The sequence below is a fragment of the Amblyomma americanum genome, chromosome 3 (genome assembly GCF_052857255.1).
Source record: "Amblyomma americanum isolate KBUSLIRL-KWMA chromosome 3, ASM5285725v1, whole genome shotgun sequence".
Classification (NCBI taxonomy): Eukaryota; Metazoa; Arthropoda; class Arachnida; order Ixodida; family Ixodidae; genus Amblyomma; species Amblyomma americanum.
The window spans coordinates 143058156-143083168 of record NC_135499.1 but is presented as its reverse complement, the minus strand read 5'-3'; the positions used below and the strand labels follow the sequence as shown (position 1 = coordinate 143083168).

The 25013-nt window shown below is 49.6% G+C and overlaps 3 protein-coding genes across 8 annotated transcripts in view; 1 reads left to right on the top strand and 2 right to left on the bottom strand.

Moving 5' to 3' along the window:
- Nucleotides 1-25013, bottom strand: part of ssp3 (SCAPER domain-containing protein short spindle 3) — a 107103-nt gene that overhangs the window by 26406 nt on the left and 55684 nt on the right. The window lies entirely within an intron of this gene.
- Nucleotides 237-1818, bottom strand: LOC144123370 (uncharacterized). 2 transcript variants are annotated; one of them, XM_077656214.1, is made up of 2 exons: nucleotides 1624-1818; nucleotides 237-688 (listed from the first exon to the last, which is right to left on the bottom strand). In XM_077656214.1, the coding sequence occupies exon 2, from the start codon at nucleotides 659-661 to the stop codon at nucleotides 272-274; it is 390 nt and encodes a 129-aa protein (XP_077512340.1). In that variant the 5' UTR covers nucleotides 662-688; nucleotides 1624-1818; the 3' UTR covers nucleotides 237-271. The 2 variants fall into 2 exon arrangements, with proteins under 2 accessions (XP_077512340.1, XP_077512338.1); XM_077656212.1 differs by having other exon boundaries at nucleotides 1573-1816.
- LOC144125052 (uncharacterized) lies at nucleotides 2613-23877 on the top strand. 2 transcript variants are annotated; one of them, XM_077658106.1, is made up of 4 exons: nucleotides 2613-2995; nucleotides 14043-14579; nucleotides 20127-20664; nucleotides 23671-23877. In XM_077658106.1, the coding sequence occupies exons 1-4, from the start codon at nucleotides 2720-2722 to the stop codon at nucleotides 23727-23729; spliced, it is 1410 nt and encodes a 469-aa protein (XP_077514232.1). In that variant the 5' UTR covers nucleotides 2613-2719; the 3' UTR covers nucleotides 23730-23877. The 2 variants fall into 2 exon arrangements, with proteins under 2 accessions (XP_077514232.1, XP_077514233.1); XM_077658107.1 differs by lacking the exon at nucleotides 2613-2995 and adding an exon at nucleotides 10752-11126.

Genomic DNA, 25013 nt, shown 5'->3' with positions numbered 1-25013 from the left:
AACGATGACAAAACAGATTCTGGACGAATAAATGAAAACGATGCCTTAATCTCAAATAAAACATTTCTGTCGAAAGATTAACATAAACACACACGCGCACAAAAAAATAAAAATAAAAATTGCAGCAGAGTTGAGATAGCAAGCCGCAAACCATACCGATACTGTGGCTGCTATAAACAGTAGACAGGTGGAAGCAAAGCGACTCTGCACAGAGTCATAACGGTGGCGCGCGATACGAAGGAGGAGAGTCCACTTTATTCCGGCGAACCGCCTATCTTCTAGCAGCTTCATCCGCGTTCGTGGTACTCTCCGGCGGGTCGGCCGTCGAGGTGTCCCCTTCGAAGGCGCCGTCGTCGACAGTGGAAGGGGCCGCTTCGTCGTCCTCCGGGACGGTGGCCATCCGGTCAACGCGAGGCGCTTTCGTTTCGTTGACAGTGACAGTGGCGATGCCGGCGGTGTGTCGTTCGGCCAGCATGAAGAGCGCCGCCACGACCGCGCACGACAGCAGCACGAACATGCCGCCGACGACCAACACGATCGCCCCGTCGGGAGCTGGCGGCGCCAGGGACGCAGCGTCGCCACCGGCCTCGACCGCCATCGCCGCTTTGGCTGCACCTGGCGGAGGCGGCTGGTGTTGGGCCTCCGCAGCGGCTGCCGTCATCTCAGTCTCTCCTGTCGCCGCTGACGGCTGTGTTCGGCGACCAGTAACGAGACGCGCGTGTTCAACGCCAATACGAAGTGCACTACCACCGCGAGCAACGTTGAAGGGAACACGCGCGACCGCACGGCGCCTGCAGGCCCAACATACGCGCCTGTGGCCGTTGCAAACGGAGGCACGCCCGGTTGAGCTTGCGTGTCGTACGCTCCGCTCGGTTCGCTCGTTTGCATTGCCGTTATTTATGCGTTATTTATAAAAAATGTTTAAGATCGGAGCCAAGGAAGCTCCGTCGTGCCTCCAATATTCATAAAAGTCAAGCGCCTGATCGACCAGCATCGCCACGCGCTCGCCTGTTCTCTTTCATACTGCACGCATCTGAACCTTGGTTGCCAGGCGCATGCGATGGCAGGGTTGGAGAGACAATAGAAAACGGTTGATGGTGATCGACGACACGTCCCACAAGAGGAGACCACAGCCACCCAGGAACAGTTCAATGGACCGCAAAAATTAATCTACTTGAACAGGAGGCTCTGCCGTGGCGCTCAACTAACAATGCAGAGGCTGACCAGGAAGGCGACACAAGAAACAAAGCAGGCTTCTCTGCGCCCTTTAAATGAAAGCGCGGGTAAAGGCTCAGTCCGACGGTTCCCACGCAAGGTCCACGCTACAAATGGCTCATATAAAGTGAATTCTCATTAATTCGAACTCGCTTGATTCGGAATTACAGTATATACTCGAATTCACGCATTAGTCCCCCCTCGATTCGAGCTCCGCATAACGTAAACAAATAATTTGGTCGCTTCAAGTTTGAATTATTGAGAGTTGACGGCATAATGCGAGGACAGACGTAGAACACAGCGCGCGCCATCGCCTTACATAACAGGCCAGAGACTGAACTGAACAAGAATGCTCACCGGCTGGAAAGAAAACGCTGCGGGTGCGAGACAGAGCCCGTGACAACACACCTGCCAACACAGTCGCCGTCCCGTTGGTGGCCCGACGACCCCTGTACCGGTTCGCAACCTGGCAGCCGGTCAACGCGTGGGTCTGTTTTAGATCGGACAGCTTCTTTCAGTCTTCTTTTCGGCTCTGCTGCTGCTGCTGTTGTTAACCTCATAAAATGGCACATGCTCACGCACTGTTATAGGCCAAGAATTTGGGTTCACAGAGAGTTTTTTTAGACTTTTTTTAGACGAATTTTTTTCACGGACGAAAATGAAATAAATGCTGGGGAAGACAGAAGTAGACGAAAAGCAGAACCACCGAAATAAAACCTGAAATGCAAGAAAACACGCAGGAGATGGACACTGTTGGGATACGTAGCTGAATCATTAAAAAAAAGAAATAATACTAATAACACTAATAATATTAATAAAATGTTATCAGGGGAGCCGATTTAATTCCAGCAAGAAATTTTGAACGGCCGTTGTCCGAAAGAGACAACTACCTCTCCCAATCTTCTTTTTTCTTCTCTCACAAGCGACGCAGACTCATGTTCGAGAATCGAACACGAGGCGGCAAAATTCAACGACGAAGTTAAGCTATGGAAAAAAAACAACAACTAAGTAACCAGCAAAAACAGCGAGCCAAACACAGGACCACTGATCACCCCTCGCAGGAGCGAGACCGCGAAAAGAAAGGTAATGCAGAGAATGCGGACACGCTTATCATGCGAACATTCTTTCATCCATTTGAATAACAAGTGCCGCTAGTAGCGGTACGAACGAATCTAGCTCCGCATTTGTGATGAGGTTTATACAATACCAAAGCGAGGGCCAAACCGCCCAAGCTACCCACCAAGCTTGCAACAAGGGTACCCCTTTCGGTTGTCTACTTGACACCGTTTCGTGGTGCCGGGGGCAATGAAGGCGACGCTTATTTCGTCCTACACTGCAAGCCTGCCTGGTTATTTTACGAGACAGTGGACGGCGCAGCAACAAGCCGAAATCACGAAACCCGGCCAAGCCGAGCCAGAGACGACGACGGCGCCAAGTGCGGTGGCCCAGGCCGACGCAGGGCGGGAAACGGTTAGGCAGGCAGCGCACGACGAACGCCACGCCGATGACCGCCGCGCCGAAGACCGAGGCGAAGACGCGGTTCGCGCCCACCGTTTTCGACGAGGAGGAGGAGGAAGATGACTCGTCCTTTTCCAGCTCGACGACGCCGCTTCGGCCTCCGCCACCGCGCAGCGTGGTCCCCAAAATGGCACTGGTGGCCTGTACGCTCGCCTTCGTCGTCAGCTTCGTGGTCTCGGTCGTGTTCGCCCTCGCCACCCGCGGCAACGCAGTCGGAGAGCACAGCAGCACCAAAGCCCTGGTCCAAAAGGCGCCCGCAGAGGTGGGTGTCTCAAGAGCACGCCGCGACGACGCTGGGGCCTCCGCGTCCGAACACGCGCACCTGAGAGCTCGAGGGGTTAACCGAGTGTACCTGGCCAGGCTTAGCGAATTAGACGCCGCATTCGCGGGAGCAAAACTTTCGCGCCCCGCCATTTCGATCATGCGGACAGCAAAGGTGGCGGCTGTTGCCATGGCAACCGCCAATGGCCCGTGGCCCCGGTTCCATCATTCAGCTCGAAGTAATGGCTGCAATGGCAGAAACGCGGAGGCTAACGAAAAGGGTGCCACTTAAATTAAGGACAGCGCATCGAGCTACGGAAAGAAAAATGGTTCGTGTAACGTTAAGAGACAGGAAGAGGGCAGAGTGGGTCCGGGATCAAGCACAGGTTAGTGACATCCTAGTCGAAACCGAGAGAGAGAGAGAGAGAGAGAGAGAGAGAGAAATGGGCTTGTGCAGGGCGTGTAATGCGAAGGCAAGATAACCGCTGGTCCTTAAGGGTAACGGAGTGGATTCCAAGGGAAGGCAAGCGTGGCAGGAGGCGGCAGAAGGTTAGGTGGGAGAATGAGATTAAGAAGTTTGCCGGGATTGGTGGTCGCTGACACAGGACAGTGTTTATTGGAGAGATATGGGAGATGCCTTTGTCCTGCGGTGGGCGTAGTCAGGACGATGATGATGATGAATGGCTGTGGCTCAAGGTCGAACGCTCTTCTCACTGTTTAGAAAAACAACGCGCCCAGCACCTTGTTGTCCTTTGTTCGTACTTTCTACGTTTTTTTTAATTGGCAGCTTGCAACGGTGATGGCGTGTCAATCGTCTATCCCGGCTATCTTGGGTATTCTGTGACAATGCAGTAGAAGCTACGAGCGCGAGGCGATCGGTTTGCACGCGCGCTTTGGCGCATGCTTGGCCTGAAACAACCACACAAATCTAGAAATTTCTGGCTCGTTCTTGCAGCTTGTGATGCAGTGTCACATAAAGTTCGCGAAAATTCGAGGAGCGTTCAACGCGTGAAATTTTCCACAAAAGTTTCACATAAAAGCAAAATCTGTCTCCGCGAGGGACACCACTGTTGGTAACAGGGCAGCACGTTGCTGTTCCGCCATGACGAAGCCATTTAATAGGGAAGAAGATCGCGGTGTTGGAAGTTCTACAAAAGAGGAATTAGTTTAATAAAGCGCAGGGTGGTTTAGAATTTGGCGACAGAGCTTGCCCATTTGTTTTTCAAAAAAGAAATGCGTGATTCAGGAACAAGTTCGATGTTTATTCCTTCGCTTTTGCGCGTTTTTCAGCGTACAAAGTGGGTTTCTATGAGGCTATGAAGGTAATGAGTGGGGCCGCCCACTTGCACCGAAGCAGCACAAGTAATCGGCCCAATATTAGAGATGGATGGCTTCACCCTGGTCATTTGTAGGACAGGCCTTTGCCAATACATTTCCAATACCGGGTCGATTAGCTGTGCTGCTTGGGTAGCGGAAGACTGTGCCCTCCTAACGATGCGGCGCCACGGAGCGTCGAGTCTAGGCGGCGCGAAAAAGCTATCCCATAACATTGCGCACAAGTTCCGTCAATACTAGGACATTATCAAAAGGCAATGGATCAACTAAACCCGTAGCAATAGTTCGCTGCCGCAGTCGCGCATGTTGGAAATGTTCAGGCCACCGAAATTACCTCGGTTAACCTACAGTAGGGAATGCCTCACAAATTGTGCTGTGGCCGCGGCATGTGAAAAAAAAAAAAATTAACAGGCCAGTACACTCGGAAATAAAAAACAAAATTACGAGCTGACCATAAAAAATTTCCGCGAATTCCATCACTAGCTGATCGCTCAGTTCCGCCTTACAAAGGTGCTAAAAAATGAGGCGGTTAAGCGTGAGCTATCAGCGGAATTCGCAGCACCTTAGACAGCCTGTCTCTGAACACGCAAATCGGAATGGGTGGCATTTGAACTTGACGTTCAATCCTTTAACCGCCAAATTAATTCCTGAAAAACGTGCCAAAATAGCCCAATTGTTTGCTCATTTTTTGGCGACAATGACAGTTGTCAGGCTTAAAACACGCGCTAAAGGAGCAAAACGCGTTTCATGGGGGCAAAACGCTAAGGCGCCCGTGTGCTGTGCGATGTCAGCGCACGTTAAAGATCCCGAGGTGGTTGAAATTATTCCGGCGCCCTCCATTATGGCACCTGTCTCTTCCTTTCTTCTTTCACTCCCTCCTTTATCCCTTCCCTTACGGCGCGGTTCAGGTGTCCAACACGATATATGAGACAGATACTGCGCCATTTCGTTCCCCCAAAACCCAATTATTATTATTATTATTATTATTATTATTATTATTATTATTATTATTATTGAGAACTAACGCCCTCCAGTGTTTGAAAAATGACGAGTACAGCTCGGGGTTGGCGGTTAAAGAGTTCAACAGCCGAGTGGCAGCATCGTGGCTCGCCTGTTTTAAACGTTATAATTAGAACAGTCACGTGAATGAAACCCCGGCGTCCGTGTGTCGGCGTACAGCCTCCGAGAAAGCAGAAAAAAGCCTACCATGCTTATGGCATCGAACCCGCTGCGGCACGAAGAGATCAGATTCACTTGCCGCTGCTTTAGACATCATCAGTCATCGCCGTAGCCTTTCTGCGTGCGTGTTAAACTGCCAGCCTCTCTCACTGTGCCTTGGAAACAGTCGTCTTCATCAAGTTTCATCCGTGCGCGATACAGTCCAGACGCAAGAGCACGCATACACTTGCTCGTGCCAGCCCAAGTTCGAACGCGTGGCCGGTTCTGTGCAACCGGTTACAAATGCAAGAGCACGAGGGCACCTAGACACGCGAGCCAAAGTTGCAAAGCGTGACCAGTTTGAAGCCTTCAGTTGATGGCATTTGACCGAAGCCTTCATCAAACTGGATATCTCATTTTAACGAATTGGACATTATTCAGAACGATTTCAAAGAACAGGAAAACATGCCAAGCAGCCTTTCTCCTCGCGTATTAAGGCGCGCTCACATTAGCGGGAAAACGCGCAACGCAAGACGTTTTCCGCGTGCCGCTTCCTGCACAAGCCGGTTTTTCTCCCGCGGACAGCCTGCTGTGCCGTCCCGCAGAGCGATGGGTTCGGTACCTATTTTTCCCGTGCCGCTGACGAAAACAGCCAATGGGCGCCGACCGTGAACCGTCACGTCGGTCCCAGTTCAGTGACCCCGTCGGCGGAGGCGGAGGCTGCGCGCGTCCGGCCGGCCGGGCACTCGGCGGCTGCTTTGCCAGCATGAACATGCGACTTGAGACGGTGCAGAAGCGACGGTGCAGAAGCAGCGAACAAACAAGTAATAAGTACGTTTACCGTAGCCAACAGCTCATCGCTCGAACCAGCCATCCTCGAGACAAAAAGGGCGACGGGAGGGGAGCTAGCAGACGATCAAGACGACGACGCGAGAAAAGGGTGCGCTTTCCAGTCTTCTCTGGTGTCACGTGACTATCCCCTTCTCTTTCTGCTCGTTCGGGTCCTCCCTCAGCGCTTCCTCTCTCCACATTCCAAGACAACCGCAGCGAGAAAACGCGCGCAGTGTGAGCGTCATTCTGAGGAGCTGCGGGGCAGCGTCGACGTTGACGCTGTGCCGCTGCGGGAAGCTTCCCGCTAGTGTGAGCGCGCCTTCACACTGACAGCATCTCGCGCTGTGACACTAGTTTGCGCAGCAGCGCACAGGAGGCGCCACAAAACCGTGGCAGTGGCGTCAGTTGGCGGCAATGCGCATAGAGGGCGCCAGGAGTCAGTGCGCTCACGAAACCTGAGCTCACCTGCTAAGGCATTCCCCTCCGCAGCAAACACATTGGTCGCCGGAGAATTTTCTTCTCGCGTCCGACAGCTTCAGCTTCACTGGCGCGCACTTCTCATCCCGATGCCGCTGTCTGACCTTCTCGGCAGTCGTTGAAGCATACGCTCCACTTCACGGGCACGCAACTGCGGACCTTCACGTAATCGTCGCTTGCGCTAGCGGCGACGTTCCCCAAGTTCCTTCTCGACTCTTTCCGACCCAAATTAAAACTCTTCAGTAGAAAAAACCGACAACCAGAAACTAACATGTGCAGGGGGAGGATAATGATAAAACATCAGATAATAAAAGTTTCGTGGGTTCTTTATGTTTATTTGCATGATTCTAAATGGAATCAAATGGAATCATTGAGACTTAGGGGGTGCGAAATGCTTCGTTTTTGTGACTTCCTTGAAAATTTAAATAAATATCATCTGCTTTGAGACGACGCTATTTGCTGGAATAGAGGACGCCACAGCTCTTACCAAGAATATGCGAGAATGACATGACAAACAGCTTGTACCTGTTGTTATTTTATGATTTTGTGTAGGCCAGTGTGCCGTGCTATGTAGCCGGAATTCTTGAGTTGGTTGAAAACACGCCCTGGTTCTTATGAAACATGCCGTGTGAGAGGCCGGGCAACCACGCTGCCAGTATCTAGGTTTCCAGCCTCGAGCCCGTAGCATCTACTTGCTGCAGAAATTCAAAATTTGTAATGGGAAAATCGCAAAGGTTGAGTCGACGTAGAAGCGTTTGCAATATTCGTACGGTGAAGGTGCTCCTTTCAGTGGAGGGTTCTTGTTCATGAATTCTGCCTTGCTCAGCAGTATTCTGCTGCATCCACAATAAGGACTTTTCTGTTATGACTTTCTCGTTCGCACAACATCAACTGTTGGGCGAGTTGGTAGGCTTTTCAGAAGTTGAAAGCTGTATGGCTTTCAACCTTCAGCGTAGCAGTTTTCAGTTTTCTGGCATGGGCTCTATTTCTAAAGGTTCAATTATTAAGCGTTATGCTTTGTATTTGCGTTGCTGTTATTGCTGACCTACTTGCGATGAATGCTATTTCTTCATCATCGGATGAATCGATACCTTAACAAGTCTGGTGGGCCGCAATTGAAACTTTCTTTCCTGCGTGAAAAGCGCTTCCGCTGAATATATGCATCTTCTAAGGAAAACAAACTTTTATTGTAACGTACAGACTGCGAAAGAGGCAACATTTACACGCCACAAGTAGTCACAAGTGTCTCAAATACGATCGCACTGACTATTCCACAATAAGGCTTCCAGGTCCCAGCGATTCCATTTGCAATCATTATTATTTGCACAATATTGTGGCGCTCGTGAATGTATTTAGCCGAAATAATTTATTCGCAAGGAGTAACGTGGGGCACAACTAAGTGCCCTTACACGTGATTAGAGGAAAACAAAAAGGTTTTTCTTCGAGGAAGTAGCACCAGGCGATGGCTACAGCAAAGCGTACGCAGTTTCTATATCCCTCTCCTACCTACTAGCATGCGTCAGTCAGGAAAAAAGACGCTAACATATGTTGATAATTTGCTAAATGTCGGAACTACTACAAGAACAGAAGGACTTTCACGCTCAATTCAAGACTGGTGGCATCTAAATTTCGTGATTTCAATTCGAATCATGGTCTTGAAAGGGTTAAGGATACTACCTCAGGCGACCTAGCTTTGTGTCTCGATAGCCAGCGAATGAATGAAGACACGAGTCCCGCGGCAGCTCCTGCGGCGCGCTCTGACACCACTGTGAGGACGGCTTCGCTTTTCTCAGACACAACATGGTTGCGCCTAACGACCCACTCACAGCGCTGTAAAAAATATGGGAACATTTTGGTAGGATTTGGTCCATAGTGGTCAAAACGGATGCAGTACTGGCGCTTTTGTAACAAATTTACATTTTACATTTGCAGAAAAAGTCAGGCTAGACCCGAACGGCAGCGACGTACTTTGTTCGAACTCAGCCGCCCTGCTGGCAAACAGGCTATGTCGCTTGCTAAATTTACTGCACCTCATAAATAGAATGCGCCCAAATACAAAAAAAAAACTTTCACTCTCCAGCTGATTTTTTTATTTCGTTGCTAAAGCCATGCACATCTTTTTATATATCACACACACACACACACACACACACACACACACACACACACACACACACACACACACACACACACACACACACACACACACACACACACACACACACACACACACACACACACACACACACAGACAGAGAGAGAGAGACAGACAGATAGACAGACAGAGAGAGAGAGAGAGAGAGAGAACGTAAATCTTAAAAACTCCCTAGCTATCTTGGTGGCCTGTAAAGCGTACTTCCCCGCGCCACGGGTCATGCAGAGGAGAAGACCGCTTCACAAACACAACGAAGTCGCCACGCTGGTCAGTGTGAAACGAAGCAGTAGTGGAAAGAGGATGGCCCAGAAATGTCCACGTCCAGCAACTCACTCCGCGCACTGTTCGCTGCGTTTTTAACGTCGCAGCCGAAGCCGGCGCGCTTCTGTGCGACAAACCGACTCGTGGACTCGAACGTCTGCTTACCATTGTCATGAAAGGAAAGATACTAGGCGACACTGGAAACGGGCTGCACTCCGCACTGCAAAACACACACCTCGCGAAATTTTGTTCGCGTCCGCTAAAAACGCGACTTCACCACAATCCATCGTCACAAAGCATTTACAAAACAAAAATGATCGATGGGTCGACCGACGGTACTGCGTGAGCATGATTCGTTACCGCTGCGTCGGACGACACGTTGAATTCGTTTGTTTTCTTTTTAATTTTCTTCCGTTTCACATGACACATACAGATTCGTTCTTTTGAAATTACATTTAATACGAATTTTACTGCTTGTTTGTTTCTTCCGGTTCTGACACATCTGTTGCCTGTACCGCGGCCCTCGGCTCACCACTCGTAGAAAGAACTGCTTTCTGCTTCCATCGTGCACTCGTATCAACGACAATCGCCTTAAACCCACTCCAAAACCACTGCTCGCTGCGACCCCTTTGTACCCACCACAAAACCGACACGTCCCTTCCACGTGGTATCCTTCCCGTGAACCCGTCGGTCGCTTCGGGTGCAAGTGTAACAACTGCCACAGTAAAAGGGCTCCGTTAGCAGGCCCGCGGGGTCTTCTGCAGTGTACCAGGTTTGTTGTGTGATGTGACACCACAAGTGAGTTATACCCGGCCACTTACAGCCGACATGGATTGTGCGTGGTGTGTCATGAACTTTATCTCTCTTCCTCTGCCGGTTCCGCTGCCCGGTTGAGGTTTGCAAACGTCCCAACTATCATCAGCAGCAGCCTAACTACGCCCACTGCAGGGCAAAGGCCTCTCCAATTTCGCTCCCATTATCCCGGTCTTGCGACAGATTCGGCCACCTTATCCTCGAAAACTTCCTAATCTCATACGTCCCCCGCACTTCCTGCCACACCCTGCTACGATTGCCTTCTCTTGGAATCCAGTTGATTACACTAACGATCCATCGGTTATCTTGCCTTCGCATCCGATGCCCCTTTCATGATTTCAACCTCGCGCTTTTCTCCTGGCAACCGGAACGCAACACCGAGTCCACCCAAAGTGAGAGAATCACCTTGCCTTTCTGAATAACTGCATCTTTTTCCGCCTGGCACTGTAAACAAAACAAAAAAACTTTTTACGAAACGGCTACACATTGAGCGATGCTTTTGGATACGCAGCTCTAGTTACTCTTAGCGAGTCGCATGCCAATGCGAAACTGTATCGACTACACCGCAAGTAAACGGGAAAAAATGCAGCGCGCGTTGCACTTGTCCCGTTTATTCGCGCTCCATATTCCACGCGACAAGCAGAGGTATTCGTTCATTCCTGCCGCACCTGAACGAAGGAGGCTTTCGCCATTCCATTCCTATCCCGAAGCTTAGAAGAAGAAGAAGAAGAGCGCCACGAGGGAGAGGGCCGGCCGCAGCAGCAGCAGCGACAAGGCCATCACCGCGCTCCCGCGGTGACGACAGGGAAGAGGAGCTCGGACCGGTCCCGGCCGGTGCCCGCAGCGCAGCGGCTCCACGATGGCGTTCCGAATGCCGACCGCGATGACCGCCAGCCAGCTGGACTCGGACGAAGACTCCGACATGGTACCGCCTCCGCCCAAACCTGGTGCAGGAATCGAGCCCAAGCTGATCATCATCGTGGTGCTGGTGACCGTGGTGGTCTCCACCGTTGTGTCCCTCATCGTGGGACTCCTTCTGGGCACATCCTCCTCCGAAGACACCACGAACTCCACGGCGGCCCCCGGCAAGGCCGGCGGAGCGGTACGAGCGGGAAGGTTTGCACAGGGGCCGGCGCCCACCCCGTCAGTGGGTGGTAGTGGGGCTGTGCTGATTCGCCCAACGCGGGGGCTACTCTATTACGCCATGATCACGTGACAAGGAATATGGAAGGAAAGGGAAGGGACCTTGCATTAGAGCCTCCTTCGTAGGTCCTAAGCGTCGCGTGATGTTGATGGCGCAGCAGTCTACCCGTTGCGTATGGGAACTCGCTATGTTTACAGAAGGGGAGGAGGGGGGGGGGGGGGGGGCTTTCTTTCTTCACGTCGTCATGACGCAATGAAGCAGCCCCCGCACCATATACTTAGAAAAGGGGGGGGGGGTAATGACAGCAGATGCGAAAGCTGTTCAAAAAGATACTACAGGGGGACACTAGTCAAGTCGAAACGACACGTATTTGCACCTTGCCGCCGTGACAACTGGTTGGTAGACTTCCGGTTTTCGGTTTCCGGTCGCGTTTTAGGTCCTTGGTAGTGCCGTCTCTGGTTGGACGGAGGGACCCTCCATTGCAAATGCCTCATAGGAATGACGCAACTGCTCATTTTTCTCAGAAGGCCTGAATATGTAGGGTTCCCGGATTTTCATTTGCTGTTTTCTCGACAATGCAGTCGCCTTTCCGAGCAGAAAACAAAAACAAAAAACGTTGGTAGTGTTCCCAAGGAATGATCTGTCCGTCCTACTGAATTTGTCACTTCCCTCTAATGTCCCGTCAAAAAGCAGTAGACCTTGCTCAAAGCAGTTTTTTTTTTTTGAGCACGGAGACCAGCCAAACACGAACTTCTTTTGACACCAGGCCCAGGACAAAGAGCATAAACCGCCTTTTTTTCACCAGATGATGTGGGGACGCCCGAAAACCTAGCGTAAGACAAACTCACGTGGCCGAAGCAGTGGCCACCCGGTTCCATGAAATGTGTACTTGAAGTGGCAAGCGTGTGCTTGACAGCTGCCTCCATCTGTCGCATGCGCATGTGCAGCAGAAGCTGGTGGTTTTTCAACTAGCGCAGCTCGAGGAGGAAAAGCTCGCAGACCGGCCGTGTGAAAGATTATGCCTTGCTCCGCAAAGGCATGGCTATTGCAAAACGCGGCAATACAGCCGAGGAAAAGGGCGGATTCTGCACAGGCATGGCGAAACGAGAAGCTTATCCCTGAGAGCGACATGAGCTTGCCACATGAGAGACATGAGTGCCGGAACGAGCCTTGTCGCCACACTTTGTCGTCAGAGTGCTTTTCAATAGTGCCGACAGTAAAATAATATCGAATTGACTTTTTTTTTCTTTTTGATAGGTTGCATGCAGGATGCGTCGGAACCGGTATCTTGTATGATTTTTTCTCAGAATCTATGTCCTCTTCAAGAGCTGAAGCCATTATCCACTGACGTGCCACTGAGTGGAGGGAAGGGGTAGGACGACGACCGCTTTAAAAATTAACTGCGGCGGCCTGAGAAAATACTGCGAAGTTCTACTTAGACGGAAGCCGACTCACACACACACACACACACAGACACAAAAAAGGCCCGTTACAACCTGCAGGCCAAGCAAGTTGATTGTTGCGCCAGAAAAAAAAAAAATCAGTGGTCTTGGTCGGTGCACACGAAAGCGACCACTTCCACAGTCACGGTGTCTGTACGCAGCGCACCTCATTCAAATCTCGCGGGCACTCAGGCAGCTACCGCGTTTCAGCGAATCGCAGCGCATAGGGATGGCGGGCAAAGCAAGCGCCATTGTGCACTGCGGCCCTCACGCACAAGCAGTGTTGGCGGTAACGCGTTACAAGTAACGGCGTTACCGGTAACGCGTTACTTTTTTGGTAACTTAACGTATTCGTTACCATCTCGGAACTGTAACGGGTAACTTGCTTATGTTATTTTTCGGTAACGTGAGGTGTCACGTTACTATTACTTTTAAGGCGATAGCCTTTAATGGCTCATACTCGCGGTGACCATCTGTCTGTTACATCGCCACCTAGGTCACGTGATATGTGACATTAAGGTCACCGAAATATCGATAATTTGGGTAAAAATTGCAAACGGCTTTCGCCTTCCCGCAGTTAAGAGATATCTAAGTGCCTCCAACGAATTTGATTGCAATTGTCCCCCCATCCGGCCCCTTTTTTAGAAGAAAAAAAGCGCAGAGCACCTAAAGGATGTTGCAAATAAGCAAAATGTACACGTGTTCTCGACGACCCTTGATGCGGCTCGCATGCATGCCAGAAAACAACTGCCCTTGACGAAGCACCCAGCTAAAATAAAAAACTGAGTACCCATAAAGCAGGGAACACGTGCACGAACACGCATTTACACACCGGCCTTCATCTACCTCCCCTTCCCAAACCAGTCCACATACAACCAACTAAAGAGTGGAAGCATGCCAAGCATTTTGGAAGATGACATTTTTCAAAACTATTGCAAATTTGTTGAGTGTTCAGCGATGTTTTCTTTGTGAAGTTAGAATCGATGATGAAGCGTCATTTTGCGTTTAACGTCACATTCAGAAAATGTGCCACAGAGTTAGAAGCGATCACATGTAGCTCTAGAGGCAACTCTAGGCCACTGAAGCATTGCTAAGCTCCTGCGCATTTGTGCAAAATATTCTCGTTTAATCAGGATTCCGGCTAACACCGTTTTTAGGGCCAGAAGTTTTATGTGAAATATGAGCTTTACAAAGCTGTTATTGTGAGTTTTGCAGCGGAGACGCACCGAATAAAATTTACGGCCATGGAGTAATGACAAAATAACGTGCGGTACTTTTTTTCGGTAACGGTAACGCGTTACCTTTTCTTGTAGCTAACGTGGGGCGGTAACGCGTTCCTTTTTCTTTAGCGCAACGAGCAGTGTATTTAGTTACCTTTTTTTTTTCGGCAACGCCTACAACACTGCGCACAAGTCCCTTCCCGATGTCGCAGGTGTGCCCCGCAATGCCCACGTGTCCAGGCGGCACGCCGTGCACACCCGGACTGCCTTGCGCGCCGGCACCGCCGCAACCGCCATATCCGCCGCCGCAACCGCCTCCTCCCCTGGGGAGAAAGAAGCGCGCAGCGATCCTAGCGGCCGCGTTCCAAAGTGGCGAAGGCCCTTCACAGGACGACGAGGGCGACCAGCGATCACTCGACGACGACCCGGCCCCTCCCGACACGTCCGCTCCTAGCGACTCGTCGTCGTCTTCTGACGACTCCACTGCGGCGGACGACCCCACTAAAGTAGACTCGCCGGTGCCTCCTGACGGCCTGGAGCCGGTGAACCCAGACCCGCCAGTCCCTCCAAACCCGCCAGCCCCGCCAGCTCCGCCAGCTCCGCCAAACCCGCCAGTCGGGCCAGCCCCGCCAGCCCCGCCAGGCCCGCCAGTCGGACCGGTCCCGCCACATCCGCCGACGCCAGGGCAGCCCTGCCCACCCACACTCGTGTGCCCGGGCTTCAACTTGCCGTGCACGCCGGGAAGCACGGTAAGCGCCAGCAAGTGCGTCGCACCGCTGGAGTTGCGGCTGTTTTGCAAACGGAGCGGCAAGCTAGCGGGCGTGCTCCCGTGAGGGAGGCGACAAGGAGAGGCGAGGAACGGCGGCCTCCACCCACGCAATTTTTTTCAGCCACACCAAGAAATGTGGTACAGTAAGTACCATGTTTCAATGGGACATCCCGCCAGTAACGAAAGAGGAAGTAACGAAAGCCTTAGGAGCAACGCAACGGGTGAAAGCAGCCGCTGAGGATCGGGTAACAGCAGATCCGCGGAAGGACGGAGGGGAGATTGTGTTGTAGAAAAACTAGCCACCCTGTATATACGCAATGACTAATGACCTCGAGCGTACCAGAAGCTTGGAAGAACGCTAACATCTTAATCCATAAGAAAGAGGACGTCAAGGGACTTGAATGCTGGTACGCGATACGTGAGGCTTAATGTCCAGAACCGACACATGACGCTACGCGTAGGCCGTGCACTTTCCAATTTTAACCGAAGGTCTCCTCGATTTGGCTGCACTTTCTGCACCAGTTCAAGAAGTGCGGCACTCTCGCACTCGATTTGACAGTGCAGCTAGTGCCACCTGCACTTCGGCACTCGATTTGGCCTCGTGCTGCACGAGTTCTTCTGCACTGCTGCACTAGCCTCCCGGCGAGTTCTCTTCTCGTGCAAGTAGTGCAAGGTGCTTGGCGCGCTCCGTAGCAGACGACTCCGCGGCCGCTTGTTTTGTGAGCGGCGTTTAGACCATGTTTGAGACGGCCGCGTACCCGTGAAAGACGCGGCATCTGCGCCGGGCCCTCACCAAACAGCTGAAATGACAGTGCGCGTATACGTGTGTGTATGCGCGCGCGTGTGCGCGTGTCTGTGTACGCGCATAAGCGACTGGCTGGCATGGCGTATGGGTTCGCATCTTTCTGTCCAGCCTCGCACGTTGCTTACACCATTTCTCTTTTGTGTGCAATTATTATTATAGACGCAGCACGATGGAGCGCTTCCATAAGAGGCAGATTGTGAGATGTTTTATAGTACGTGGGCGATCGCAACGTTTGTGGCTCGCTGCGACATCAGTACCTCCACTTACGACAGCAACTGGGCTTGAGGTCGCCGTCAGCCCACACCTTCGCCTGCCACTTAGCCTCTGACAGTCACGTCGCCGTCACCGTCCGCCGAAAGTGAACGCGATTGAGTTCAAATATAGATCAGGCAACTCTTGGCGGACAACCGCAGTCACTTTTCGATAGGACGGAAGCAGCCTGAATCACGCGTATGGACTGTAAAAGATCGTCTCGAGCGGTAGTCTGAATAACCTGTCTAGTTAATTGTTGCCTCTTCGAAGTAACCGTTGAATCAGTGACGGTCGACCGGCCTGCGCCCCTTTAAACAACGCAACGGAATGAACGGTGTCAAATTCTTCACCACTTTTGGAATTAACAAAGTTCATAGCCGCTCCACGAGATGTGCCTCTTGGAGCAAATACACAGCGTGCAATGCAGCTAGCACAATCTCGCGCATATGTGAAAACACGCGAAAAACACCAACACGTACATGGCCGCAGCAGACGAAAGTTTCTGCACTTTTGCACTCGATTTGGCCGCTGCACCGACAGCACTAGTGTCGGGCTACACTCGCGCCGCAAGAACTGGCACTACACTGACACGGCACTTTTGTGAACTAGTGCGGAAAGTGCAGCCAAATCGAGGAGACTACGAATAACACCGATTATAATAAAACAACAGCTACCTATGGCACACACACACACACATATATATATATATATATATATATATATATATATATATATATATATATATATATATATATATATAGCATAAGAGGGTTCTCGCAGTTTCCGCCCTCGCCGTTAGATGACGTTCCACGTCACACTCGCGGTAATACAGGACGTGCTACGTCTGCCGCTATGGACGAGGGTGGCGCTGGTGAACACTCTCAAGGTTCGCTTACACACAATAAATATAAATACCCACGAGAGCAGCAGATTGGACAGTCGTCGCCGTAGCTCAGTTGGTAAGAGCACAGGACGCGATATTCGGAGGTCGTGGGTTCGGATCCCACCGGCGGCATCGTTGTTTCTTCTGCTGCTTTATAAGTAGCCTTCTTTAAGCGATAGATTAATTTAAGTACTATTATCCCACTAATTAGCGCTACACACAAAAAAAATTAAAACATTCCCCTATGCACCTTGGTTTCGGCGACTGTTGGCTCCCTTCATCTGTTTGTCAAAAACGAGTCCCTCATTTCCTTAACATTGTATATATATATATATATATATATATATATATATATATATATATATATATATATATATATATATATAGGTGTTTCAGGGAAGATCACTAATTTTTAATAATAAGGTTTTTGAGGTAACGAGAGGCAATTTGCGGCATAGTAATATGAGTGTTTGCGGACGTCAAAAAGAGGCGAATCATCTTAACTACCTAAGTGATTAACTAAACTCTAATAGTCAACTTTTTAACTATTACCAATAGGCACACGATTGCGAATAGAGATTTGTAGCCGGCCGTTAGTAATAGCCGTATCAGTTTTTAGAATATCGAAAACGCCATTACTCTCGCCGCTGTGGCCCAAACTGGGTTAAGATACATACCTTCTGCATAAAATTAAAACAATAAAAGCGTAAAATTTTCAGCACAATACAAACCGTACGAAATAAAGGAACACGCAAATTCACACTAATTAAGCTTTAAAGAGGCGTTGCAATTCGCCAATGATATCTTCAGACTGAAATACATGCGTCGGCAAGGACAGTTCTAGGGCAAAAAAATAAAACTATTTAAAACTATTATATTTCGAGCAGACTGGGGGCAAGCGAGTGTTCGTGAACATTACGAGTTATTCTTACTGGTGGAGGTTTAATGCAGTGGGGGTTTACTTTTTCCTGTCAAGATGTTGCAGGGAAATGTCAGTCGATTTATTTTCCTACAGGTTTCCAGTGTTTTAATGTTATTTCAGTGCACTAACCACATTAACTATGATGGGGAGTCTTCTATATTTCCCAAGCAGCTTTCCTGTTTTATCTTTCATGCTGCATGATACCCTTTTTTGTGTAGGGGTCCCACAGTGGTGAGGCATGTTCGAGTAAACGCCATATACAAGTATCATAAGCTCATTTCTTTAGGTGAGCTCGAGCAGATCCTAATTTTCTTTGTGTAGCTTTGTGTGAAAGCGTGTGATATCCATATCAGTTTTTAGAACTTCAAAAACACGGTGACCCTCGGCGCTGTGGCCCAAGAAGGTTTGGCTATTTCGAACAGTTACATGCATTGCAGAGGTTGCTTTGCCTGCAAGCTTCTCGAAATCGCATGTATTCTGGCGAGATGTGGCCAAAACTTGTTGGGCCACAGCGCCGACGGCAAGCGCCAATTCGAAATTCCAAAAACTGATATGGATACTGCTTATGGTGGGCTACGCACCTCTCAATAATTAGGGAGCCTAACTGCAATAGTTAAGAAGTGAACTGCTCAATATTAGTTAACCAGCCTGCTAGTCAGCACGTCTTACCTGTATTCTGATGTACTACACCGCTTACAATGCTATGTGGAAAAAAAAAAGCGGTCTTCTAACTCAAAAAGCCTATTTTTTTAAATTGTGTAAAGTCTTAGGTGAGACAACCCGTATATAGCGAGCCACACACACACGCACGCGCTGGCTATAAGGCAAGGCATAAATAAGTTATACGTAAGCGCACCAATATATATATATATATATATATATATATATATATATATATATATAAAACGTAGCCATAAAATTTACAGACAGCTAAGCCACCGTTCGAGACAACCGAGAGAGCAGCGCACAAACGATCTGGGCATTTGACTGCAAATGCAAGCCCCAACAGAACTAGCAGGAACAAAAACGTTTTTTTTTTTTTTACAAGAACAGTCCGGCGGCTGAGAGGCCCGTATTGGCCGCTGCACAGGGACAGGCTTAAGTCATTCTTGGAAGGGGGCAGTTATGTGTGCGCGTGCGTGCATGCGTGTCGAAAGGGGGTCTAAAAATGGGGGCCAGTATGGTTTTCGTACGCAAACTCCCCCCCCCCCCCCCCTTCCAAAAAAAAAAAAATCCGCCACTGCTGCTGCACCAGGCAGCTGCAGAGAAGGTGCGGAAAAGACACGACACGACCCGATGTCACTCCATGGCGACCCTATAGAGAGACACCTCAGTGGTTAAGATTAATACCCCCGTTATATGGCATTCCTCAAAAACTCCTCTAGGAAAGCTGCTTCACTACAAAACCGGAGAAGAGCAACGACACGGCTACACAGGGCAGCTGAAAGTGCAACGAGCACTGAACTTTCAATTTCTTTACACGATGCACAACAAGGTGCCAGAAGTTTCAAAGCTGGAGATGAGTGTTCTGTTCTATTCGTAGAGCTCAGAATTTTACTTACTGCCTCTACACGAGAACCTTTGTCAGCTTTACTCAGCAACAACAAGTTTTGTTTATCACCCTGGCCACCACAGACATTCGCTGTTGCTTCTCTATATTTGCTACGTTAATATCTGAACATAAAAGATAGTGTCCAAATAGTACCATCAAACTTTTTTTTTTCCATATATATCTCGAGCACTGCCACCTGCACACATTTCTTTTTCATGCTGGATGGCACTGCAGTAGAAGCACCTTGAAGGCCGCTCCTTGGGCATCATGTGCCTCGAACAGCCGCCGCCTCCTCCACAGTTAGTCGCAGCAGAGGCGCAGCAGTTACGCGGCGTAGCTGCGCACAGCGCACATTTTTATCAAACAAGACTCGATTCTCAAAGGCATTTTCCGTGTCTGAGTGTCCCGCCTACAACACCGCGTCCTGCTTCGGGAGGATGTCACAAACTGCATGCAGAAATGAACACGTAGCTGGGGGGGGAGGCACGGCAGACTCGCGATGAGCAGCAGCTCAAAGAACGCCCGACGCTTCCATGCAACTGCGATGTTAGAGAGTTATAGCATAGCGCGACCCCCGGTCCGCCACCATAATCAGCTTCTGCGAGGCTCCACTGCGCGTGCAAAGAACGCCCACAGGGCGCTAGATGGCGCCACGTGCCTGTCAGGTGTAGGGTGTATAATTGGTTTTTTGGGGGAAAGGAAATGGCGCAGTATCTGTCTCATATATTGTTGGACACCTGAACCGCGCCGTATGGGAAGGGATAAGGGAGGGAGTGAAAGAAGAAAGGAAGAAATAGGTGCCGTAGTGGAGGGCTCCGGATTAATTTCGACCACCTGGGGATCTTTAACGTGCACTGACATCGCACAGCACACGGGCGCCATAGCGTTTTCCCTCCATAAAAACGCATCCGCCGCGGTCGGGTTCGAACCCGGGAAGGCTGTATCGAAGCAGTTTTGTGCGCGCCTGCCACGTCGGTACCAATAAGCGCATATCAATAGCGCCTCACGGAAGCGGATCGCAGATCGCGCTATGCTCTAACTCTCTCTTAAGAACGTGCCGCGGTGCGACCTTGTTCACCGCGGTTGTGTTGATCGCACCATTCTCGTGTGCAGTGTCCGGACCCGACCAAGTGCCCGCCCCAGCCCTTCTGCCCCAATTCCATCACGCCATGCACTCCCAACCAGCCGTGCACACCAGGAGCAGCCCCGCCTGGTCCGCTAGCACCCAGCCAACCGGGCCCACCCGGCCCGTACCCACCACCACCATACCCGCCACGGGGCGCGCGTCGAGGGAGCGACAACCCCAAGGGCCACACACGAGAGCGCCGTAGCAAGAGACGTGGCCCCAAGAAGGCGGCGGCGCTGCTCAAACGGGACCGCGACACGGCGCGCCCCTCCAAGCACCACGCCGGCGGTGGAGAGAAGCGGCACAGACAGCGCGAGCCCGTGGCGCCGGGCCGACGCTGCCAGGCGGTCGACCTCTGTGCCGCCGATGGCCGGTCCTGCCCGACGCGGGGCAGGTGCACTGGGGACGGCCGCGAGTGCGACGTCGGCAACGCGTGCGCCCCAGACGGCGGCGACTGCGAACGCCGATGCCCTCTGCCAGCTGGGACCAAGGAAGGGCGGCAGCATCAGCACAACAGGACGTCCGGTGAGCCAGCAGGGCCTCAGATGGTCAGAAGTGTCCCTTCTTACTTCTATAGAATGCAGCAGCTCCAGGTAAAATGCGGCATTTGTGTTGGCGCCTGTAATTTATCGAGCCCCTTTGTAACACCTTGAGCCGAAAAAATTTCCCCATTTCCTTTTTAACTCTTGTGATTCCCAGAATAGGTCATCACTGCAACAGCGGCCCACAGTGGTTTGACACGAAAAGTTTACTTCACAATATTTTTAAATATGCCAAAGAATTGCGGCCACGAGTGTATGAATGTAAAAAAAGTCCCGGCACTTCCGGCACATCATCAGGAGGCATTCATGATTGGCTGTGGTGCTTTTTATCGATTCTTGCGAGTTGAGCTAGGAGAACCAGTCGGCCCCGCAATCGTCATTGATAAGCTGGCTAGCTCGCATGTATGTGTGTCAAAGTAATGATAACGGGAAGGGGGGGGGGGGGGGTCAAATGCATTTATAATGTCGTGGTTCTCGGCTATCCCGTGCTACCACTTTGTGCGTCTCTCGCACTTTCCAGCCAACTAGTATACGCATTATAACGAGGCTCCATTCGAGCCCAGATACACTAAACCGAAGGAAACTTGCCCCTATCTGTTCCTCCTCAATCGCAACTCAAGTTACATTGATGCAACTTGTTAGCAGCAATTCGCATGCTGAATGTTGTGCCTCGCACAACTGGAACGACATTCCATGCCAAATGAGAAGCGGCAATTTTTTAACATTTTTTTAGATTTGCTTCCCGAAAATACACGGGCCTCCCACATTTGAGAACAAAATTCGGTCACGTCAAGTTCCACTTCTGTCGCGACCGGTGTAGCAAACGTGTGTCACTCTTGCCTGATCGGCGATGACTGCAGTCATCGCCGATCGCTGTTACTGACTGAGTGCGTAGCATGCGAGGCGGGCACTTTGAGACGCCGCTGAGACAAATCACCGAAAAATGATTTGCCCGTAACAATAGAGTCCTTCTATCAATTCATATACTGACCAGATCAGACGGCTTGAACTTTTGGTTTCTCTAAAAAAGACAGGCACCATAGCCTACACTGTGTTTCGTGGCCGTCAATGTGACCGTTCTAGTTGAAACTGAGATATTCGGCATTTAAGGGGGGAAGAGTCTTAGAAATAATTTTTTTTTATAGTCACAACTATAAATCTTCAGGGAACATGTATTTTCGCATGCTGAGTCCAAATATGTAACTGAATTTTATGTAAAACAAGTCTTTGTGCACTTATGCAATATGTTATGCAACTTTTTGCCAAGAGTTTGAAAGAAATTCTGCTGCAGGAAACATGTTAGACTGCATGCCACTGGTTTCTCTTGACATCAAGCTATGCAATACGGGTAAAATTTTAGAAGGCGAGCTATAAGATATTGAAATCACAACAATACAAATTTTTCTTGCAGTTTGTGAAGTGGCCAATTCAAAACCCTGTAACTCAACTTCTATGATAGGCAGGATAATAATTATGCCCTTATTGCATAGCTTGATGTCAAGACAAGCTAATGGCATGTGTTCTTACAAGTTTCCTGCAACAAAATTTATAGAACGCTCATGGCAAAAAGTTACATATTATGTAAGTGTACAAGGACTTGTTTTACATAAAATTAAGTTATATATTTAGAATCAGTGCGCAAAAATACGTTTCTTGAAGATCTCATTATTATGATTTCATCAACAAAATTTTTTTTCTAAGACCAGCTTGCCCCCTTAACAACAAAATTACACTGACACAATGAATAATAGTTACAGGGTTCAAGAAATGTGCTAAAAAATCTCGCACTTGTACTGTGACCCCAGCTAACTAAAAAAATGAAGGGAAAATGCAAAAAAAATTCTCCCGTCTGAGGTACGACAAGCAATATTGATCTGATTACACAGCTTCATGTCTTTTACAATATTTTTCTAAACATCTGATTTACAGCAATTTCTTATAGTACTTCCAAGCATCAAGTGAAGAAAAAAATGTTTCCTGAAAGGGTGCGCTTATATTCTGGCTTTTAGGTGTCTCTCTCTTCAGCAGAATTAGCTATAGTGTGTGAAGCAAGTGCTTATCCCTTGTGTTCTTTCTGCCGCCAGCTTACATTTTCTCTGCTTTTCTACGGTCCTTCGCGACAGGCTTGTCTAGCCAACATTTAAAGTGGCACTGAAGATGTGTCCAGCAAGGATAAAAAAAAAAAGGCCAAAATGCTTTTCGATATTGCGCCGCCCATCATCCTCGCGCAAATTATATTTTTTAAACTACCATATGTAGCCCCCACAGAGATCGACTAAAAACAACCTCTGCGTTTTCCCTCTCAACTCATACACCGGACAGAGTGAGAAAAACAAAGGATTACAAACCAGCATCACACTCCACCCGCGAAAGCATCACCCAGTGTGAAGCAAGGCACGGTTGTTTACTTTTTTTTTTGCTCCTCGCTCTCCCACCATGACTAGGAGCGTGTGGTAAGCGAGACACGCCACAGTCTCCTGCCGGCTGCGGTCTCCAGCCAGACCCAGTCTTTGTCACTTCAGTTTTTGGCGAGTCATGACAGCCCGTTGCTGCTGACGTCACCTTCGCTGCATGATGTCGTGTGCGGGGTTTCTCGAAAAAGCTCTGCACCGCAGGGCGCCGCGGTGTGTGAAAGCGGTTATTTTTAAAAACTACTCGTAAATCATCGGCTCGCTTCTGAAGACTTTTACGTGACATGCGCACTCTGTTGCATTCACTATACACGCATTTGATAGCCACTTTCTGAACCGCTTTTCATGGACCCTTAAAATTAGGCTTGCTCAGCCACCCTATTTCTGCCCATTTTTAAGAAAAAAATTAAGTCACATTATTGCATTCTATACAGCATCAGTCAAATGAAGTTTTCAACCCACAGATTTCACAAAATAAACCTTGTATGGTGTACCTGTGTATGCATTAGTATCCTTCAATGATCACCCATTTTCACCCAAACATTTCCAGTAAACTGTGGCCAAATTTCCCTTTGCAGAAGCAAGATCTAAAGCAGGCAAGTCAACCAGCAGCTCAACAGCGGAGGCGGCTGAATAAAGTGCAGCGGCGGAAAGTGAACAAAAAGACTAATGGGAGTAGCTTGTTCCCATACAAGAAAAAAAAAAAAAGCTGGCTCATCCAAGGCTGCACACGGTACTTTTCATCTTTCTTGTCACACAGCATGAACACTGCTGCTTGTCCAACATGCTGCTGCCAACCAGACTGGTCTGGATTGTTTTACCACTGCCTGCAGTGCAAAGTGCAACACATACTCTCTCTCTGATGTACATATCACAGAGCTTGAAAGTCCCGTTGATGGATATTCAAAAGTGCATGCTGTGCCTAAAAATGCTCAGGGTTATCACTGCAGCAGCAGGTGATAATGCTACACAGCTGCCCTTGAACTACACAACATACTCAAAGCTGACAAATGTAAACAACTGCGGAATTAAGCATATGCACACTGAGGTGACACTAAGGGGGGAGTCCAGTCCAGACCACACTAGGTGTGGCACAAGTCAGGATAAAAGTCAGGGTGCAATTGGAATGCATGAAAAAGAAGGCAACCATAGTGGGAACCCTGTGCTTGCCACTCGAGCCTTTGTGATAACTGCAGGTAGCAATGAAAAAAAAAAACTTTCACCTTTTGCGCAATCTATAGGTCTCCTGCACTGAAGTTTTCAAGGCGTAGTAGCGCCACCTCTCTGCAGCAAAAAAAAAAAAATTTGATGGATAGTACAATTAAGGCAAGCTCTGCTTATGACGCAGGGCGTGTCACCGACTTTTACGCATACTCACTTCCTTTTTCTGCTCCGTCATGAATGTGGAGAAGACTTAACACATCAGAGACAACTTCAAAAATGAATGCTGCGGTTGCCTTCCACGGAAATGCTGAAAGACTCGGGAATCGACTATGTCGGTCTGGCCAAGCAACCCTAAGTCCCGAAATGTTGCCATCCCCACTGCTGCATCATAAGCTGCCATGAACCAGATATCAATCCCAATATTCGTATCCTTCAAAACTGCAAGCAGCAGAGCAATGGGTGCACCGGATACAGGCAGTTTGATGAACTGGTTAATAGAGGGAGAGATGAATCAACGCATCAAATACACTGAATAGAGAACTATTTTAGATATAGAAAGTTACCGGGGAGGGGGGTAATATAAACATCGTTCGTGCTATGCTGACTGCTTCGCCGTACGGTACGTTGACCATCGCGCTAGTTTTCAGCAGCTGCACAATTAAATACTATACAGCGGCAAGGAATGCCGTCACTAAAGGGGTGCACACTGCGCTGGGTGCGGTGCCGAGGAGTGTGCAGCGACAGCACAGGGAAAATT

Excerpts from the sequence above, each read along its gene's own strand:
- LOC144123370 (XM_077656214.1), bottom strand. The coding sequence starts at position 661 with ATGACGGCAGCCGCTGCGGAGGCCCAACACCAGCCGCCTCCGCCAGGT.
- LOC144125052 (XM_077658106.1), top strand. The coding sequence starts at position 2,720 with ATGACCGCCGCGCCGAAGACCGAGGCGAAGACGCGGTTCGCGCCCACC. Across the intron at positions 2,996-14,042 it reads TCCAAAAGGCGCCCGCAGAG|GTGTGCCCCGCAATGCCCAC; the intron begins GTGGGTGTCTCA and ends CCGATGTCGCAG. Across the intron at positions 14,580-20,126 it reads CGTGCACGCCGGGAAGCACG|TGTCCGGACCCGACCAAGTG; the intron begins GTAAGCGCCAGC and ends TCTCGTGTGCAG.